The 22,267-nt window shown below is 37.3% G+C and overlaps 1 protein-coding gene across 1 annotated transcript; it reads right to left on the reverse strand.

Moving 5' to 3' along the window:
• Positions 1 to 15,062: 15,062 nt before the first annotated feature.
• Positions 15,063 to 19,981, reverse strand: LOC117929635 (glucan endo-1,3-beta-glucosidase 2-like). Its single transcript, XM_034849985.1, has 4 exons — positions 19,804 to 19,981; positions 15,671 to 16,924; positions 15,486 to 15,513; positions 15,063 to 15,386 (listed from the first exon to the last, which is right to left on the reverse strand). The coding sequence occupies exons 1-4, from the start codon at positions 19,856 to 19,858 to the stop codon at positions 15,239 to 15,241; spliced, it is 1,485 nt and encodes a 494-aa protein (XP_034705876.1). The 5' UTR covers positions 19,859 to 19,981; the 3' UTR covers positions 15,063 to 15,238.
• Positions 19,982 to 22,267: the final 2,286 nt, after the last annotated feature.

The raw sequence follows: 22,267 nt of genomic DNA on the forward strand, positions 1-22,267 counted from the left end.
ACGTTTTCGTAGTTGGTTCGCTAGAGAATACATTTGTTAGCTGTACATCCAAGGGAATCCCCTTAATAGTTCTATGGACACTAGATGTTTTGAAAAATAGTGCATGATTTGTTATTGATGATTATGTGTTATGCTTTCAACTCTTTCATTTTAGCTGCATGTGCAGTTACGGGATTCTGACGTGGTATTGATATCCTAGACTAGGGCATCCCTTTTTTTTTTCGCCTCTCGCCGATCCTTGATGTTTGCTTATCGTCCTATAGGGGCATACCCCATTCTTTCATCTTGATTTAGGTGTTTGATTTTCTTGCTTATTCGAGTCATTTATTGGCATTTCCTAGACGCCATATTGGGGCATACCCCCTCTTCCTTTTGAGTTGTTTGCTCCCCAAGTCTATCAGCGGCTCTCCGACATTGTGTATAGATCCCCTATATTTTCGGTGGCTCTTCAACATCGTGTCTGGATCCCCTATCTTTTCGATGACTCTTTGGCATTGTGTCTAGATCCCCTATCGTTTCAGTGGCTTCCCGACATCATGTCCAAATCCCCTTTCTTTTCGGTGGCTCTCCAACATCATGTTCGGATCCCCTATCTTTTCAATAGCTCTCTTGCATTGTGTCCGGATCCCCTATCTTTTTATTTACTCTCCGAGATTATATCCGGATCCCCTATCATTTTGGCGGCTCTCCGACATCGTGTCTGGATCCTTTATCTTTTCGGTTGCTCTCTGATATCATTTCCGAATCCCTTATAGTTTCGATGGCTCTCTGATAATGTGTCCGGATCCTCTATCTTTTTCAACGACTCTTCAACATAGTGTCTGGATCCTTTATCATTTCGGCGACTCTCTGGCATCGTGTCTGGATCCCCTATATTTTCGATAGTTCTCTAGTATCATGTTTGGATCCCCTATCATTTAGGAGGCTTTTCGACATCGTGTCCATATCACCTACCATTTCGGTGGCTCTCCGGCTTCCTATTTTTTCGACAGCTTTCCGACATCTTGCTCGGATCCCCTATCTTTTCAAGGGCTCTCTAGCATCGTGTCCGAACCCCCTATCTTTTCAGCAACTCTCCGGCATCCTGTCCCGATCCCCCGTCTTTTTGGTGGCCTCTCCGGCATTGTGTCCGGATCCCCTATCTTTTCGATAGCTCTCCGGCATCGTATCCGGATCCCCTATCTTTTTGACAGCTCTCTGACATCGTGTCTGGATCTCCCATCTTTTCAACGGCTCTCCAACATCGTGTCTAGATCCCTTATCTTTTTAGTATTTTTTTTGGCATCATGTCCGAATCGCCTTTCTTTTCCACAGCTCTTCAGCATCGTGTCTAGATCCCCTATCTTTTCGGCAGCTCTCCGGCATCATGTCCGGATCCTCTATCGTTTCGAAGGCTCTCTGGCATCGTTTTCGGACTCCTTATCTTTTCGACAACTCTCTGACATCGTGTTCGGATCCCCTTTCTTTTTGTCAGCTGATTACTACTCAAAAAGTGCTATTTGATAGCTTGTAATTAATCCTTTTAAACACTTTTGAGTAGTAGTTAGTGCCTTTTAACCCAATTAGCATGTTAAGGCCCTTTCAATCAATTCTAATCAAATTGTGTAAGTTTTGGTGTTTTTGTTAGTAAATTGATCACCAAAGCATTATGAGATTGAGGAGAGTTTTATGGAATCCTTGGCAAGCAATGGGAAGCTCAAATTCATGAAGAACCAAGATTTGGAGCTCCATAGCCCTTTGCTAAAGTCGTTCAAAGTATGCAAGGAGAGAAGCAAAGAGGAAAAAACAGAGTGAAGAAAACAGAGGAAGCATTCTTGATGACAGTCATTGCAGCCACTTTTGGAGCACTTCCTGGAGTCCAAATTATGCATACAATATGTCATTTGAAAGCTTAGGAAGTCAACAATCCAATGCTTCAAACCGTGTGCAATTTGGAGTTGAAATGAGGAAGTTACAGCCTTTTAAAGACAACTGCTCCAAGCTGAAGGAAGGCTTCAGAAAAGTGCTGCGAAATCACCATTTTGTTGCGGAATGGTTTCGCAGCCTTTTTGCACAGTGCTATGGAGTTTCCCCTGAAGCTTCACGCCGCGATGGAAGCCAAACACCTCAAGTTGGAAGTCCACTTTGCAAAGGTGTTGAAGCAGCTGGTTGCTATGAAGAAATTTCGCAGCTCTTCTTGTGCATCTGCAAAATCTCGCAGACCTCATTTTCACCTGCGAAACGGTCCTGAAGCTTCCCGATAGCTGTGCACCGACTCTTTTAGATCTTTTCTTCTGATATTTTTGTGTCTAAATTTCCATTTTCTCCTTGTATTCAGCCACTCATGTAATTCCTTAGGTAGGAAGTATGCAAGGAAGGGTAAATTACCTTCCTATATAAACTCTCAGGAGGACTCTCGGGAGGAGGCTGGGGTGATGAATCCTTTGTACAGTTTTGGGAAGAAAGTAAAATACAGAGCACTTGCTCTGTTTCTTCTTTATATTCTTGTCTTCTCTTTCATTTTCTTTCTAGCCAATCAAACTCTGAGGATTTTTCCTCAGAGGATGAGAAGCTAAGCTCTTTGTCTCTTGGAGTGAAGAAAGCCGGGTGAGTTTCCTCATGCATAAATTGGAAGTTCTGTTGTTTTAGTTGTTAATGAAGAGAAAGTGTGACCCGTTGATGGTTTTTATGTTTTTAGTTAGCTTAAAACACCTTGGAATCACCTGGGCCAACACTTGGTAAGGCAAGTGATCTCTAACCATGGAGATGCACTAGTTTACCCCTTGCGAGCCTCTGGTAGGTGACTTGAAGGTAGGATTTTCTAGAATAGCCAACACTTGGTAAGCTTTTGGACTCTTAGGAGACATCCATTAGTTACCTCTTGCGAGCTTTTGACGGGTAATCCAAGGTTAAAGATCACCTTGAATGGCAAGTGCTAGGTGAGAGGTATGAGCCATTGCAAGGTGCATCAGTGAGAGGGATTTAGTGTTTGAACCCATTAATGGGAAGCATTTGTGCAGCACCTGTTAGAGAATTGACTTTATGTTAATTCTCTAATGTGAGGAATTGAAACAAGTGACCGGAACTCTCCTTTTTGTATAAGGAATCCGAGCCCAGTGATCTAAACTCCAAGAAACCTTTTCTTTTCTAAGTAAAATCAGTTACTACTACTTTTGGTTAGCTTAAAACCTTTCTTTTTTCATTCAAACATCTTTATGTTTTCCTTTAAAGTTAACCTTGAAATGAAAAGGCACCAATTCAGCTTTGAATTAATATCATTTGTGAAGTGAAAACCCATCCCAGTGAACGATCCTAGAGCCACTATGCTATAGTAGCTTTGTCTTTGCTACCCTAGTATATGGTGTAATAGGTTATAAATTTTGTTGATTAATCCCTCAATCAAGGAGCACCAGCTGGACATGAATCAGCTGAGACACCAATTAGGCAAGAATCAAATGGCGCCGTTGCCGGGGATGGTGCCACTTTGCAGTGATATGATCTTTTGAGAACACTTGTGATCTTCATCACAAGTTTGGTGACTTTTCTTTTCCTTTTACTAACTCTTTTTATTTGTTTTTGTTTCTCTCTTTGTTCATATTTTAGTATACTTTTTATTTAGTTTTAGTTTACCTTAGTTTTTTCTTTGAATTGTTTTTCTTTTGTTTTCTTTTGTGTTCTCTGTTTTTAATTCACAATTTGCTAGTTGTGCATGCCATATTGAATACGAGATAGCAGAGGAAGCCATGAACTTCATCAGTTATGTGGCTGAAGTTTCAAGAGAATGGGATGAACCAAATGCTAGAGATATGGGAAGAATGATGTCTCAACCTAAAGCTAAGGGTGAGATGTATATTTTAAATGATGGCATAGACATGAAGGCAGAGATTGCAGCTATGGAAAGGAGATTGGATGAGCTAGAAATGAAGAATATGCAACCAGTGCAAGCCACCTCTCAGACACCATTGCAAGCTATGCCTTGTGCCATTTGTCTATCTTATGAGCACTTGGGGGAAGAGTGTCCTATCATTCCAACAGAGAGGGAAATGTTTGGTGATTGCAACACCTACAATTCCAATTGGAGGGACCATCCAACATTCTTTTGGAAACCACAGCCACCTCAGTATCAGCAACCTGCTCAAGCACCACAGCAAGCCTCAAACCTTGAACAAGCTATGATGAATCTTAACAAGGTCATGGAAGACTTTGTTGAAGCTAACAAATCCATCAATGCTCAGCTCAGTCAAAGAAATGACTGTGTAGAGAAAAAGATGGATGAAGTGCAAAATTATCTATCTCAGAAGATAGATAATCTCCAAGATTCAATCTCAAGGTTTGCCAACCTCAACACAGTGCAAGAGAAAGAAAACTCTCCTTCTCAACCTTATCAAAATTCCATGAGTATCCATGAAATGGAGGCTAAGGAGGGAGAATCTTCACAAAAGAGGGAAGTCAAAGAAGTGATCACTTTGAGTGGTAAAGAGGTTGATCTGCCCACATGCAAGCTAGAGCATAAGGTAGAGAGTGAAACAGAGAAAGAAAATAGGGAGGAAATCAAAGGAAAGAAAAATGGGAAAAGCATAGAGAAAGATGACTATGATCTTAAATTGGATGAAGAACCACAGAGGATAGTCATCAAGGAAGAAATGATGAAACACATGCATCCGCTTTTTCTCCAAGCTTTGTATGACAGAAAGGGAATTGTTTCCATTGCCATCATACATATCAAATCTCTAATAAAGGATGCTAACTTCATATGGGATCCGGGCAAGCTAAATCAGGATCAAATTTTTTGATGGACTTAGTCTTTCTAAAGACTAACTAGTCCATAGCTTTTTGTTTTATTTATTACATGTTTTAATTTTGATTTCAATGTTTTAATTTTGATTTCAATGCTTTAATTTTGATTTTTATGCTTTAATTCTAGTTTGTTTTGATGTAATATAGGTTTTTGGATGATCAAAATCAGGAGGAAATGCAAAGGAAGAAATCGGGAAGAAATCGGATCGAAAACAGAGCAAAAACAGAGCAAAAACAGGGGAAAAACAGGGGTCTGCGAGATTTCGCAGCCCCTGCGAAATCGGCCTTTTGCTGCGAAACCGTTTCGCAACTCAATTGACTCCTCTGCGAAAGTTTTCGCAGCTGCGAAACCGGTCTTTGGCACACGAGTGCCACTCCGCAGCACAGGAGCCCCCATTTCGCAGCTGCGAAGTGGGTTGCGAAGCTCCAAAGCATGAAATCCTCCATTTCGCAGGGAAAGCTCCATTTGGAAGGGTGTTTCGCAGCTGCGAAACCACCTTTTGGCACACGAGTGCCACTCCGCAGCACAGGAACCCCAATTTCGCAGCTGCGAAGTGGTCTGCGAACCACTAAGGCATAAAAAGCCCCAATTCCGCAGCGATTTCTCAGCAATTTCTCCATTCCGCGGGGTGTTTCGCAGCTGCGAAACCACCTTTTGGCACACGAGTGCCATTTCGCGGTACAGTGACCCCAATTTCGCAGCTGCGAAGTGGGCTGCGAACCACCAAAGCATGAAAGATCCCATTTCCGCAGGGAAAGCTCCATTTCGCAGAGGATTTCAAAGCTGCAAAACCAACTTTTGGCACACGAGTGCCATTTTTGCAGCAAATTGACCCTTATTTCGCAGCTGCGAAACGGTTGTGAAGCATAAAAACTCCCAATTTCGCAGCCAAAGTCCCAATTTCGCAGGGTGTTCTACAGCTGCAAAATGGCTGCGAAGCGTAAAAACTTCCAATTTCGCAGCCAAAGCTCCATTTTGCAGGGCACTTTTGGGCTGCAAAATCACCTCCAAGCTTCAAAATGGTTATGAAATGATCTCCAAGCTTCGAAATGGCTGCCAAATCACCTCCAAGCTTAGAAATGGCCTTCAAATTGTGAAATTGACTTGCAAAATGGAGGGAAATTTGCAAAAACACCTTGCAAAGCTAAGGGAAGTTGCTACAATGCCAACAGAGCCCCACTCACCAGCTGAGTACCCTCTGGAACTCATGAACAGCCACCTCTCCATTTCAGCCATAGCTAAGACTAGAGGAAAGCCCTGCGGCACCCTGAGATCACACACATGAAGCCTCTCATTCCATTTCTTACCTCCTTAAACCATCAAATCCCATAGCTACCAACTGAGAGCTCCAGTTGAGAAGACTATGCCACCTAAGAAGACTACCAGAGCAGAGGCCAAAGTCCTGATCCAATCCACTCAAGAGGCCACCACAGATGCATCAGCTCCACAGGACCCTTCCATTACTTGATCATCTCTTTATTTTTTGTATTTACTTATTATATTAGTATACATAGCTCCATGTTTTGATGTCTTATATTCTGGGATTGGATGTATTACTGATGATACATCATACATAGACATCAATTTTTGTTTAAACTTGGCATTTTTCTATTTTCTCTACTCACTGACTCTTATGTTTTTTTTGAAACATGTGGTTTCTCCTACATGACTCAGACTCCATGTCACTCAAGAGGTACCACTTCCTCCCTATTTTTTAATCGCTTTTGTCACATTGAGGACAATGTTCAGCTTGGTTGGGGGGAATAGTTGAGGAAGTAAGTATTGCTATTAATGCTAAGTTATTTTGGTAATTTAGTTGCTTTTTGTTTAATTTTTAAAATTTTTAAGTTTTTTATTCTACTCTCCATGGTTATTAAGGAAAAATTTTCAAAATGAAAAGGGAAAAATTGAATTTTTGTCTTTTTACTTGACTTAGAGTTTGTATTATGCTTACTAAAGTTGATGAATTGTTGAAACTCCTATTGATTTCAACCTTATTTCTTCCACTTTAAGCTTATCACACACTGTGCACACTAGGTTCCGATTATAAGATGAAAAACTATTTCCCTCTTGACTTAGGAAAATTTTAGACTTGGTACCTTTGACCTCATTTAATAGTGTTGGGACACCTTATAAAAGGCCAATGAGCCTTTGAAAAAGAAAGAAAGAAAGAAAGAAAAATGTTTGCTTACCTTGAAACCCGAGCAAGGTCTGAGGGGTATATGGTGAAAATCTTTAAAACCTGGTGCCCTAAACCTTCATTGGTTGGGAGTCACCGACCTCAATGCTCGTTACAAGGGTGGATAGGTGGAGTTTAACATACTGTAGGTGCTTGGGTATTAAAATTCATTCTCAAAAGTCCGGAGTAAAATCCGAGGAGCTAGTGGTTGAAAGATCCTTAAAGCTTGATGCCCTAAGCCTTGATTGGTTGGGAGTCATCGATGGACCCCCGTTACATGGACAATTTAGAAAAAGAATACCTTTAAGCTTTGTACTCCTACAATGAAAAAAATTGTGAAAAAAGAGGTGCGTTCTTAGCCTATTGGAGGTTGATTAGTTTGCTAAGCTTTGAAAAGAACTAGGTTGGGGGGAGAGATTAGTTCAACATACTATATTCGGAAACTAATAAATAACACTTAGATTTTTGTGGAAGAGTAAGGTTTGGACCTTTGGGAGTGGAAATTATTTTGAAGCTTAAATTTGCATAATGCCTACTCTTTATGAATTGTGATTAGACAAATTATTTGATAGCTCCTATTGAAGTTTGAGTTTTATTTCTTTAATGTTCCATGTGAGAGTTTGATCAGTCATGCCACTTAAACATTTTTTGAAGTGATCAGCATGATGTTGTAAATTAAGGTATTTTTGTTTTGTTTTTCTCTCCTTTATTGCTAAGGGACTAGCAATATGTCGGTTGGGGGGAGTGATTACTACTCAAAAAGTGCTATTTGATAGCTTGTAATTAATCCTTTTAAACACTTTTGAGTAGTAGTTAGTGCCTTTTAACCCAATTAGCATGTTAAGGCCCCTTTCAATCAATTCTAATCAAATTGTGTAAGTTTTGGTGTTTTTGTTAGTAAATTGATCACCAAAGCATTATGAGATTGAGGAGAGTTTTATGGAATCCTTGGCAAGCAATGGGAAGCTCAAATTCATGAAGAACCAAGATTTGGAGCTCCATAGCCCTTTGCTAAAGTCGTTCAAAGTATGCAAGGAGAGAAGCAAAGAGGAAAAAACAGAGTGAAGAAAACAGAGGAAGCATTCTTGATGACAGTCATTGCAGCCACTTTTGGAGCACTTCCTGGAGTCCAAATTATGCATACAATATGTCATTTGAAAGCTTAGGAAGTCAACAATCCAATGCTTCAAACCGTGTGCAATTTGGAGTTGAAATGAGGAAGTTACAGCCTTTTAAAGACAACTGCTCCAAGCTGAAGGAAGGCTTCAGAAAAGTGCTGCGAAATCACCATTTTGTTGCGGAATGGTTTCGCAGCCTTTTTGCACAGTGCTATGGAGTTTCCCCTGAAGCTTCACGCCGCGATGGAAGCCAAACACCTCAAGTTGGAAGTCCACTTTGCAAAGGTGTTGAAGCAGCTGGTTGCTATGAAGAAATTTCGCAGCTCTTCTTGTGCATCTGCAAAATCTCGCAGACCTCATTTTCACCTGCGAAACGGTCCTGAAGCTTCCCGATAGCTGTGCACCGACTCTTTTAGATCTTTTCTTCTGATATTTTTGTGTCTAAATTTCCATTTTCTCCTTGTATTCAGCCACTCATGTAATTCCTTAGGTAGGAAGTATGCAAGGAAGGGTAAATTACCTTCCTATATAAACTCTCAGGAGGACTCTCGGAGGAGGCTGGGGTGATGAATCCTTTGTACAGTTTTGGGAAGAAAGTAAAATACAGAGCACTTGCTCTGTTTCTTCTTTATATTCTTGTCTTCTCTTTCATTTTCTTTCTAGCCAATCAAACTCTGAGGATTTTTCCTCAGAGGATGAGAAGCTAAGCTCTTTGTCTCTTGGAGTGAAGAAAGCCGGGTGAGTTTCCTCATGCATAAATTGGAAGTTCTGTTGTTTTAGTTGTTAATGAAGAGAAAGTGTGACCCGTTGATGGTTTTTATGTTTTTAGTTAGCTTAAAACACCTTGGAATCACCTGGGCCAACACTTGGTAAGGCAAGTGATCTCTAACCATGGAGATGCACTAGTTTACCCCTTGCGAGCCTCTGGTAGGTGACTTGAAGGTAGGATTTTCTAGAATAGCCAACACTTGGTAAGCTTTTGGACTCTTAGGAGACATCCATTAGTTACCTCTTGCGAGCTTTTGACGGGTAATCCAAGGTTAAAGATCACCTTGAATGGCAAGTGCTAGGTGAGAGGTATGAGCCATTGCAAGGTGCATCAGTGAGAGGGATTTAGTGTTTGAACCCATTAATGGGAAGCATTTGTGCAGCACCTGTTAGAGAATTGACTTTATGTTAATTCTCTAATGTGAGGAATTGAAACAAGTGACCGGAACTCTCCTTTTTGTATAAGGAATCCGAGCCCAGTGATCTAAACTCCAAGAAACCTTTTCTTTTCTAAGTAAAATCAGTTACTACTACTTTTGGTTAGCTTAAAACCTTTCTTTTTTTCATTCAAACATCTTTATGTTTTCCTTTAAAGTTAACCTTGAAATGAAAAGGCACCAATTCAGCTTTGAATTAATATCATTTGTGAAGTGAAAACCCATCCCAGTGAACGATCCTAGAGCCACTATGCTATAGTAGCTTTGTCTTTGCTACCCTAGTATATGGTGTAATAGGTTATAAATTTTGTTGATTAATCCCTCAATCAAGGAGCACCAGCTGGACATGAATCAGCTGAGACACCAATTAGGCATGAATCATCAGCTCATCGGCATCGTGTCCGGATCCTTATCTTTTCAATGACTCTCCAACATCATGTTTGAATCCCTTTATTATTTTTTACGACTCTCCGACATCATGTCTGGATCCCCTATTGTTTCTACAGCTCTTCGACATTATGTCTAGATCCTCTATCTTTTTTGCGACTCTCTGACATCGTGACAGGATCCCCTATCTTTTTGGCGGCTCTCTAACATCGTGTCAGGATCCTTTATCTTTTTGACAGCTCTCCGGCATCATGTCTGGATCCCGTTATCTTTTCGACGGCTTTCCGGCATCATGTCCTAATCCACTATCTTTTTAGCAGCTCTCTGGCATCATATCTAGATCCCCTATCTTTTCGACGGCTCTCCGGCATTGTGTCCGGACCTCCTGTCTTTTCAAAAACTCTCCGGTATCGTGTTCGGATCCCCTTTCTTTTCGGTAGCTCTCTGACATCATATCTGGATCCCCTATCTTTTCAGAGACTCCCCGGCATCGTGTCCAAATCACTTTATTCTTTTCGATGGCTTTCCGGCATCGTGTCCGAATCCCTTATCATTTCAGCGCTCTTCGACATCGTGTCTAAATATCCTATCTTTTTTGTGGCTCTCCAATATTGTGATGGGATCCCCTATTTTTTCAGCGGCTCTCTAGCATCGTGTCTGGATCCCATTATCTTTTCAACTGCTATCCGACATTGTGTCTTGATCCCCTATCTTTTTTGTGGCTCTCCGACATCGTGTCCGAATCCCCTATCTTTTCGGCGACTCTCCAACATCATGTCCAGATCCCCTATCTTTTCAATGGCTCTCCGGCATCGTGTCTGGATCCCCTATCATTTCAACAGCTCTCTGACATCGTGTCTAGATCCCCTATCCTTTCAGCAACTCTCCGGCATCATGCCCGAATCCTTTAGTCCTTAATCATTGTGACCCAACTCCTTTAGCCTTTGGTATTGTTGTGTGGGGACAAAATTGTTGGCCTTTGATTTCTTCACTATAGTTCATTTCTACTCATTCATCGCTTATGCTTTGTGCTCACGAACCACTCATTCATTCACTTTACTAAAGAGGGGCATATTTGTAGACCCTCAATTTTGTCCCTTGCCACTTGCATGTATCTTGGGGGTGTCGCCCGCATCCAATTTTTATATGTCACAGCCATAGAGCCCTTGTTAGGCTTAATCAGTTTTCGAACCTCATGTGAGTTCACTTATGGTTCGATTTAGTGCAAGCATTTGGTCCATTATGAAATTCCGTCATGGTCAATTCCTTGGTTCATATCATGCTATAGGATAAAGGTTAAGGTCCCCACAAAAACTTCAATTTAGTTGGAGCTTGTTGAAGCCCATCCAAATCTGGAGCACTTTTAGTCATTTCTCCCTCATAGGAGCTCAGAATTATGCACCATTTTTCATTTTTTTTTTTTTTTTTTGTTAGACTCCTTACTCTTCAAGGAATATTTTTTTAAAATTTGAGAATTTTTCTTAATCGAGTCGACCGGTTTGCAACCGGCTTAGCCGGTTCGTCAGGGCAGCTCACTGAAGCCCATCCAAATCTAGAGCACTCTGGCTTGTTTTAGTCATTTCTCTCTCATTCGAGCTCAGAATTGTGCACCGCTTTTTTTTTTTTTTTGGTTACTCTTCAAGGAATATTCTATCAAAATTTAAGAATTTTTCTCAACCGGGTCGACCGGTTCATTGGGGCAGCTCCCTGAAGCCCATCGAAATCTGGAGCACTCTGGCTTGTTTTAGTCATTTTTCCTTCATTCGAGCTCAGAATTGTGCACCGATTTTTTTTTCTGATTCCTTACTCTTCAGGGAATATTCTATCAAAATTTGAGAAGTTTCTCAATCGGTTCGTCGGGGCAGCTCACTGAAGCCCATCCGAATTTGGAGCACTCTGGCTTGTTTTAGCCATTTCTCCTTCATCCGAGCTCAGAATTACACACCGTTTTTTTTTTTTTTTGGATTCCTTATTCTTCAAGGAATATTCTGTCAAAATTTGAGAATTTTTCTCAACAAGCTCAACCAATTTTCAGGTTGATTGCAACTCACCCTAAATCCATGTGGATTCTTGATGGGTAAGCAATGGTGGATTTATGAGAGGCAACTGCCCACCTCATGACTGAAGAAGGAGTTAAATAAAATGGTGTTTCGAGGCTGATGGTGGGGGATTCCAAGGCTGAAAGGGAAGAAAAATGAGGTGGTGCAGATGCTGAGGGGGACAAGCCGGTATAAAAGGCATTTCAAAGAGAGTGTGAGGGAGGTTTTTTGAAATTTTGGGTGGGATACTCTACTGGGGTGACAGCTGAAAGTGTGTGGGGGGGGAGGGATTCTTGGCATCTTTAAGGGCTCTGCGTCTAGAGAGAGAAGGGAGCAAGATAAGAGAAAGAAGAAGAGGGGAGACGTTTGAGAAAGGGAAACTGATTTTGTTGGAGGTTTTCTTTTAAAAAAAAAAAAACAAGGCAGCCTAGAGCCCAGTTGTTCTCATTGGAATGAGCCTTTCCAGGTGCGTTTGTTGTAGCTTCTTTGATCATTTCCACTCATTACCTGGTTTTTCTTTCATTCTCTCTAGTTATCTTTAATTTTCTAAGCATTGTTCAATTGTTTGGGGTGTGGATGTGGTGTTGTAATACTCTTCTCTCATATATATATATATATATATATATATATATATATATATATATATATATATATATATATATTATCTACATATGACTACTCTCTCTACAATTCACTCATTTCTCTATTTCTACTACCTTTTCATCTCTGTTTGGTTTTCTATCTACTGTTAGGTTGGGTTGTGTCGGTTCTTTTGAAGGGCGTTTAATTTGGCATGCTTTCTCTTTGTTGTTTAAGATTGGATCATACTTGGGTGGCTTTTGGTTTATTTCATCTTCACTTGAAGTAAACTCAAAGGCTCGAAACCCCTTGTTGATCCTCGTTTTTTTTTTTTTTTAGTCTTGGTGGTTTTTTACAGTGGATGATCACAAATTATTAGATCTGAGAGGGGATTGTCAGCTCTCTCTTCTTGATTGTCTTCTTTGTAACTTGCTATTTTTTTTTGTGCTTGAATAGAAAACATGGTGAACCAATAGTGGGCACTTTCAGCAGCTGAAAATCTAATTTTAGTGGCCATAAATGGGTGAGTTATCATGACTGAATTTTTGTGGAAAATTATGGAAATAGTGGCCTTGTGTGTGTGAATTTCGATGGCTAATTTTTTTAGAGAAAAAAATGGAGAAAACTGGTCACATTAATGGATATTCACAATTGAATTTTAGTGGTTGTGTTTGCTAAATAAAGCAGCTAAATTTTATGGAAGTTTAAGTAGATAAATGTTGAAATTTTAATTAAAACCATGACTGAAATTTGAGTGATTATTTGCTGAAATTTTTAATGAAAATCATGGCTGAAATTTCAAGTATAGATTTGCTAAAGTTTTAAATGATATAATTGGCTAAAATTCAAGGTTGGACATGGAGATTTAGGGTAGAAGTTCATGTCGCATTGGTAAGTTTAATGGAAAAGGTGGCAGCAACATGGTGAGACTTTTGGAGGCTTGAATTATTATTTTCATGGTAAGAATGAGTGAAAGTGGTTGTTGTTAAACATTTGAATTGATGAATAATTTTTTTTAAGAAAAAATGCATGTGACTTTCATGAATTCGGTGGCCTATGATTGATCTTTGGCAACTTAAATTTTTTATGGAGAATTATGGAATATGTGGATGTTAATGGATGAAATTCAAGCAGAAAAGATGTTAATTCCCAACTGAAAGTCAATGGAATTGGAATAGCTAAATTTCAGCCATGTAATGAAGTTTCATGGTTGCATTTTGGTGGTCGTTTGGTGGAGATTAGAGGTTACATATATAGGTTTTGGTCATGGCTGAAAATTCTCTTAATTCGAGTAGAAATACGACTAAATTTTAGTAGATTTGGTGGTTGTATATGTTGTGTGCTTATGCTTATTTACTTACCCTTTTCCACAAGGCATGGCTAGGGACCTCAAGTACGCATCATTGTTCTAATTGTCAATTTCCTATGTATTCTGAATACCAACTAGGATTGTATGAGTCTTGTCATCCATGTAGCCTGGGGGGATTGATTGATCTTTGACCCATATGCTCAAATGTACCCAATTCACTAGTAGAGACCGAACTATAGGCCTAGAGGGGTGCTACCTTGCATGAGGTACCTTCCTAATAGTTAACTTGATCCTTGGACCCAGAAATCAAGTTTCGCGGACCGTTTTTTTCTTAACTAAAGTCATTAAGGGGTTTTTGTTCTTACTTAATTTACCCCATTTCAAAAATAAAAATAAAAAGTAAGTGGTGACTCCAAACAAAACTATTCCTCATTAGGGACGGATTTTCCAAAACTCGAAAACCACACTTTTTCTCCACATATTTTTAATCGCAAGTCGCGTCGGTCGATGGATCGAGGGAGGGTCTGTAGATGGGTTTTACACATCGAACATGTGGCATGCAACTCAAAAGGTAACACGTAGAAAATTTGGAAGGTTATGAAATTAAGTTTTCAAAATTGAATAAAATGAAACAATTAAAGTCAAAAGAAAATTAAAAATAAATATTCTCTTATTAATAAATTTAGAGGAATGAAGGAGAAAAATTGTTGAAATCAAGCAAGCAAAGTCCATGAATTAAGCAATCAAATCTTAGGAATTCCAAATTGAATTCACCAACTTTACTTAAGGATGACTTCCTTCAATGGGACAGAGAGAGTTTAAATGGAAAAGAAGTTTCACAAAGAGAGAGTGGCTTCATAAAGTTTTGATAAAATCATTTGAGAACAAGTCACTCTAAACTTTTGATTAATCTTCAAAAGAAGAAACACTTTCATCGTCGTCTTTCAAATTATGATCAAAATTAATGAATCGGTAGAAAAATATTCTTTTGTAAAGAATATTATTTTGATTTATATCACATAATTATTTTAATACAAAGTTTTATTCACATATTTTTTCTATAATCATTTCACGAAATTTGTTTTGTTGAATTTCACAAAATTTGTGTACATAATAAAGTCATCATTTCAAATTAAGGATAATTTTTTATGAGTCTTTAAAAATTACTATAGATTTAGAAATAGTTTATTAAAAAAAAAAAAAAGAACTATATATTTTTCAAACACCCTACAACCTACACCCTAGTGAATATGGGCTGAAGTTGAAGAGAATAAGCTGAATCCCATTGAAAAGAGAATAATAATTTTACAAAAAAAATATACAGTTGGGTACGGAACAGTTGGGTATGTTTTTTTGAAAAAAAAAAATTTACAAAATTATGATGGTTAGGAAACTATTTCTAAGCAATCAATAATCCCATTGAAAAGAGAATAAAATTTAGTTGAACAACCAATTACAGGGCCTCGATATTGTTTTTCTACAAAAATTCATTGGCTGACTTCCCTCAAACTATGTGCTTATATTAATTAGGCTATTCCAAACCTACCCTATCTCTCTTGGAACAACAAAACAAATTCTTGGTAGAGAAAACTTTTACAACCACCAGCATGAGTCCGAAAATTTTCAAGTTCTAAGACAAACTCATCTATAAAAAAACTGCACTCCAAATTAGGACTTTGATAATCATTATCGAGCTTATCGAGCTAGTGAAAGCATAGCAGGCAGCAGAGCTCGTACTTGTGGAATTCATAGATGGAGCTGTCCCATTTACAAAGCTGCCATTCCTGCCACCACTGCTTGCACAAAATAAAGCACAGATAAGAAGTGTGAGTGGGATTATTTCATCAATTGGAGATTACGAGTAAAGACAATAAAAATGTAGTGAACGTTACCTTCCTAGAAATCTACACGAACCATGACCTGTACACAACAGAGAAACAGCAAAATTATCATAATAAAAGAGAAGGTGCAAGACACATGGCCTGAGCCCAATATTGAAAATTTTAAAATGGGGAAGTAGAAGCACTCGAACAAAGATAAGATAATAGTTTGCCCATACTCTCAAGTTCAGTCTTACTTGGATCTGTGGTAGTGATTGCAGCAACCCCATTGAAGTCACAGGTCCCAGGAGCCTTCCCCATCTTATGATAATATGTGTCAAATGCGTATGTTGCATGTGCAGCCACATCGTCTGGTTCGTAGCAGTCTTTCCCTTGCAGCAAAGGAGAACAATCCACCTTGCCAGGTCCACAAGCCCAATCCAGAGCAGCCTGCAGCATCTTCTCATCAGCACCATCCTTTGCAGTACAGTAAGTCTGGTTCATAGTATCATTTGCTAGTACTAATCCTGATCCTGTCAAGTGTAATATGTAAATGGGTGTTCCATTTGCATCAAATAGTCCCCAATTCTTTTCTGATATGGGCCCAGATTTCATATCCTCATTATAGAGTTCATAAATATATGTACTAACAGCAATTCCGGGGTGTTTGGGCGTTCCGGTTTTGTTCAGAATGTGTCTTATCAAATTGCTGTTATAAGTGTTTGCATTGTCAACAGTGGCATCTGGCTCATTGGAACCACCTTTTGATGGCCAACCTGATTCGGTCACCATAACAGGAATGCTAGTGAAATTTAGATATGCCATGGCAAAATAAGCTGCATCAACCATAGCATCAAAGACATTGGAATAATGGAGGACTGTGTTAGCATCAACAGCTTCCTTGTTAGGAGGAAGAGGCTTGAAGAGTGCATAATCCAATGGAATAACACCATTTGATTGCATGTAGTCATAATATGGGTATATATTGAGCATGAGAAATGAGCCTGTTGACTGTAAGAAATTTAGCATGGGGACCATAACTGGATTCCATGATCGGTTGAAGAAGGCTTGGGAAGGTGGAAATGAATCAAGGATGATAGAGGAAGAAAGGGGTGTTGAAACCTTGATCTGGCGATCAAGATTGGATGCCAGCAAGGCTGAGTGAATGAACTTGAGGGCATTGACAAGAACAGGTGCTGCATTTGGTAAGGTGGTTAGAACCTCGGAACCAACCGCAATGGTGGTTATGTTGGTGGCAGGGTAATGAGCTACAATATTGCGAGATACCCAATTAGCTGCTGTGGAATTTGATTGACCTACACCAAGGACCTGCTCATTGGGGATGGCGACAGTGACTCTTATTCCCGTATTGGCCAATGCAATAAGCATGGCAGGCTCAGCATTGAATAGGCGGACATGTCGAATTTGCTGGGCCTTGAGGAGGGCTACAACTTGAGTTGGGTGTGGCATGTCAGATAGGTCTGTTCCAATATTCACACCGATAAATGCATCTGCAACAAAGAAATCAGGGTCATTGTAATTGCACCAATACTTAAAACTTAAATTGTCAAGGACAAGCTTGGATTTAGATACATGAAACATCAAGGAGTGCTCCTTTTTATCATTATTGTTATTTTTTAATTTGATGACTCATAACAGGTTTTTGTCCAAGGGAAACCAAATGCAAACTTTTTTTGTTCTCCAAAAATACCTTAGAGAAACTATGTCTTCATAGATGTCTTGCTCCCAAAAGATGAGGAGATCGGCCTAATTCAATTAGAAAAAGGAAAAAAAAAATAACAAAATTGTTCAGCATTCTATTAGGCTATTTTTGGTTCCCGGAAAAGTAGCAAGGAAAGAAAAAAAATGTTAAGATAATCTCATGTTTGGTTTTATTATGAAAAATACGAAAAAAAAATCAAACATAATTAAACTTACTTTAAAATATGTACATTTTTAAATTATTAAATCTTTATATAGAAGAGGAAAAACAAGTAAAATGAGTTTCAAATAGCATATTAAAATCATTTATTGATTTTAATCTATTTTTTATGTTCATTTTTTCTTTCCTTCTACTTTTCAATTTCTATTTTCTTTCCCTTGCATTTTTTCCCTCAAATTTTCAGGAAACCAAACATAACCTTAGAGAATGGTTGACTTGTTTTCTCCCAAGGAAAAATGTTATTGAAGGAAAGTTAAACAAGAAGGTAAAATGATATTTGAAAGAGTAAATCCACTACTACTGAATATAATATAATCAAATCAACTTCAAATTTATCTTAGCCTTTTTAAAAATGGGAAATTGTCTAAGAACAATCAGATTTAATAGCAAGACTTGGTTCTTGTGAGATTTAATACCAAGGGAGATAAGAGTCCATATATTATGTGAATCCATGGATGAAAATATCGGCAAAATATCGCCGATATTTAAATGATATTTCTTGTATCAAGCCTCATCTAAGGATAGATTTATCAGAAATTTTTTGGAATTATCAGCAATTTATGGGATATTACCTAGATTTTTGGCAACATTATCACCTCATTTGACCGATCACTCGAACCTAGGTCTTCTCTAGAAACCCACAAAATGCTAACCAGCAGGTGTCTTAGCCTTGTGAAATATTCATGAACATGATAAATATATATAATTTATATTTAGATTTTATCTTTATTTAAATTAATTTTAATATATATATATATATATATGAGAAAAACAATATATTAAATTAAAATTTAATAAAAAATTAATTTCAAAAAAATAATAAATTTATCATTATTTTTTTATATTATAGAATATAATTAAATTAAACATATCATTATTTTAGTATTAATGTGTTTTCAAGTTAACTTATATTATATTATTGTCAATCATTACAAATTTCATTATATAGATTATCATTTTCTTCAATAAAACAATTTTAATATGTGTATCATTGCTTCCTTTATTATTTTCCGGTGTTTCCCTAAGATTTTTATGAGTTTTGATTAATTTTCATCATATTAATATTTTTTGTAAAATTTCCTTTGATATATCCATAAAATTAAGTTACCTATATATCAATGAAAACCAATATTTTCATCTTTGTGTGAATCACATGATGACAATGTTGTAACTCACACGATGCCATGGCAAAAGAAAACCCTAATCTAACTAATAAGTCAAAATAATAATGAAAGAGAAAGAAAAAAAAAACCCTCATAACTCAAAAACAAAAAACTTACGAAATTAGAATTTCCATTCGGAAAATACTAACATTATTCGCTTTTTTAGCACACTATTCATGTCACTTGTCATGTGTCAAATTATATAACATTGACGACTAAATAAGGAGCTATGGAAAAAGAAAACCCTGATCTCACTGATACTCCAAATAATAATGAAAGAGAAAGAAAAAAAAACCCTCATAACTCAAAACAAAAAATTTACGAAATTAGAATTTCCATTCGAAAAATACTAACATCATTCACTTTTTTAGAACACTATTCATGTCACTTATCATGTGTCAAATTATATAGCATCACAATGGCATAGAAACAATGTTAATTACATGTGAACTTTGCATGCTAATGTCATGATGATATGGTGCTGAGATAAAATTTTACTAATAGGACACTGTTGCATCAACCAATATTCAATTCAACAAAAGATCTAGCCTGTTAAACATGTATGATAAGATCTTGATCGTTGAATAAGTTACAAATGAATGAAACCAAGGTATAAGGATTATAAAAGAATGAGACCTAGGTACAAGGTACAGACAAATGAGACCAGGGTATAAATAGTGAGACCTAAAAATGTATACATGCACCACCCGACTGAAAGTATGGGATCATAATTAATGGAACAAATGGAACCAAGAAACAAAGAAGTGAAGTAGTAGGCAAGGCAGAGTGAAGCATTGTATGTTCTCGTATCTCCACCCAAAGTGCCCAAATCCTCTCATCCTTGACCCTTAGCAGTATCTAGGAAAGGGTATTTTAGTAATATGAAAAGAGATAAGATACAAGCATTAGAACCAAATGGGCTGGAGGACACCTCTGTTAGGGTTTCCTTTTAATTCATTGTTTATTTCATCTGATGGAAGGAAGCCAGCATTGTGGAGATTATGGGCAAAAGCAATAGCAGAAGCAGCTATTCTCCATTTTCACACAAATATACTTCTGATATATATATATATATGAACAGAGAGATCAATCTTTTATAGCTTTTTAAGATTTCAACAGCCCAAAATCCATTAGGGAACAATTGTACACTTGTATGTTTCGAAACAATAACAAGGTTAGAGAATGAGTGTTTAAAATGACAATTAACAAATACCCACAAGCATAGCAGGCCAAATCCACAAGGAAAGAGAGATAAGCAACAGAAGAAACTAGGAAAAAGTATTACCATCATCAGCGGCGACAAGAGAGATGAGCAAAACAAACAAAAGAAGTAGAGCCATTGTTTGAGGTTTAATGGAAATCCTCAATCCCCAATCCTCCAGAAGCAAACCCAGAAATTAAAACAGAGAGAGAGAGAGAGAGAGAGAGAAAGTTGTACAGGCAGGGGAGAAGGAAATGAAATTAATAAAATGAAGAAAAGCAAGTGGGGTACGAAGCAGTGGGCGAATTTAAGAGAGAATGGTAGACAGAGATGAGGTGGAAAGCCCGAAAGAAGATCCAACGGCAGAGGAATGATCATAGGGATTTGTTGTCGTAGCCGTTACAGGCTTTTTCAGGTGGGGATTGTGGTATATGTGCCCACAGCCAACCAGACAGCGTGGTGTAGGGACCACTATGTTACAATTACAAACAAAACGACACTCTCACTTAGGAACTCCATCACACTGCCCCTCACAACGGTCACATTTCGTACACTTTTATTTTCACTATTACAATTATTTATCGGGTGCTGCCCTCCATGTCATTTGTTTCTTTCCCGTCTTTCGTATTCTTCTTCCCTGGTCTCTCTCCTCTCTGTAAATTTAACTCTTTTTTTTGTAGGCATAACGGCATAAGAACAATTAAAAAATATCGCCTATCTTTTACCTCTCTTATACGAAAAGATTAAAACTCATATATAATAAATTAATTAATGACATTCTATTGAAAAGCTTGTAATTTTTAAGAGCAAAATGTTACCTAAGCAAAATATTATTATGAGTAGCAACTCATTAACTTATCATATACCTACAAAATCCTTAACACCAAATCTAAAATTATATACCCACGTCATCTCTCTCTCTCTCTCTCTCTTTTTTTTTTTTAATTATCTTCAACAATTTCACTTACATTTTCACCCTATTGATGCTCGTTGTAATGTGTTTAGTTATTATTATTATTTTTGCATCAAAACTTTAGTACCATTATCTCCTTTTTATTTTGTTTTCTATAATGGTTTTTTTAATATATTAGATTATAATATTGGAGTTTTTTTTGTTGATTATAATGTTGCTTTTTGCTTATTTGGCAATATTATCTTTTGGTTGTTTGATACAAATACGTGGATTAGTTAAAAAAATATATATATTTGAGCTAATATTTATTTTTTATTTTTAATCTTAGAGTAAAAAATAATGTTTCCTTAAAAGTGTGTGTGTTAGAGTTAGTTTTAAGTGTCCAAATGGACTCCAAGATCCTCTCTCTCAAAATGTGAAAGGATAAGTTTTTGAAAAAAGTTTTATTTTCTAAAGTTTTTTCCTACTTTTTTTCATGAAAATGAATGTCAAGATATTTGTACTATAAAAAGAAAATAATTTTGATATTTGTAATTCTATTTATGATTTAAGACAATAAAATTGGTCAATAAAACAACCAATATATATATATATATATATGTATAATATAAGTATGTTTTGATTACCTCCTATATGGATGGTTTTTTATTTAAGCTTTGATTTTAATTTTATGTTTTTTATTTTGTACCGCCTATATGGTCGGTTTTATGTTTTTTATTTTATACCGCCTACATGGTCGGTTTTAAGCTTATCATGAACTAACAAGTTTTTTGGTTCCTTCTCTTTAAATTTCTTTGTTGGATATCTTCTGTATTTTCTAACCCTCTTCTTTGTTTTGAATCATGGCATAATTCCTGTTTTCATTGCATATGACCTTGTCCTGGGTGTCTATGGTATCAGAGCCATCGGGAAGGGAAATCTTATAGATATGGCAGGTGGAGAATGCCAAACCCATATTGCTGAATTTGTCAGCATTATGCTTAATCTTAACAGAACCAGTTTCTGTAAGGACTGCTTCATAAAACTCTCTTGTTTTTAAAATATCACCAGAGGGATAATGAAAATTTTCTTGAAAAGCTTTTGCAGCAATCTCTCTGGGGTTTTCAGAGAAAAATTCTCTTTCTATAACCAAAAGAGCTTGATTTAAATCATTTTGCCAATATCATAGGCACCCAGGACAAGGTCATATGCAATGAAAACAAGAATTATGCCATGATTCAAAACAAAGAAGAGGGTTAGAAAATATAGAAGATATCCAACAAAGAAATTTAAAGAGAAGGAACCAAAAAACTTGTTAGTTCATGATAAGCTTAAAACCGACCATGTAGGCGGTATAAAATAAAAAACATAAAACCGACCATATAGGCGGTACAAAATAAAAAACATAAAATTAAAATCAAAGCTTAAATAAAAAACCATCCATATAGGAGGTAATCAAAACATACTTATATTATACATAAGGAGAAATATCTTACAATGGACAAGGGTAGGAAAGCTTGAAGAAAGCTTGAAGGCTTGAAGGGATTACATGATGAGAGAAAAAGAAGAGAGAAGGGAGAGCATAGGCTTGGGAGAGAAAATTTTAGTGTTTTTACAAATGAGGACCGAGCCTCCTTAAATAAGCAAAAAGGAATC

This window comes from Vitis riparia, chromosome 14, assembly GCF_004353265.1.
Source record: "Vitis riparia cultivar Riparia Gloire de Montpellier isolate 1030 chromosome 14, EGFV_Vit.rip_1.0, whole genome shotgun sequence".
NCBI lineage: Eukaryota > Viridiplantae > Streptophyta > Magnoliopsida > Vitales > Vitaceae > Vitis > Vitis riparia.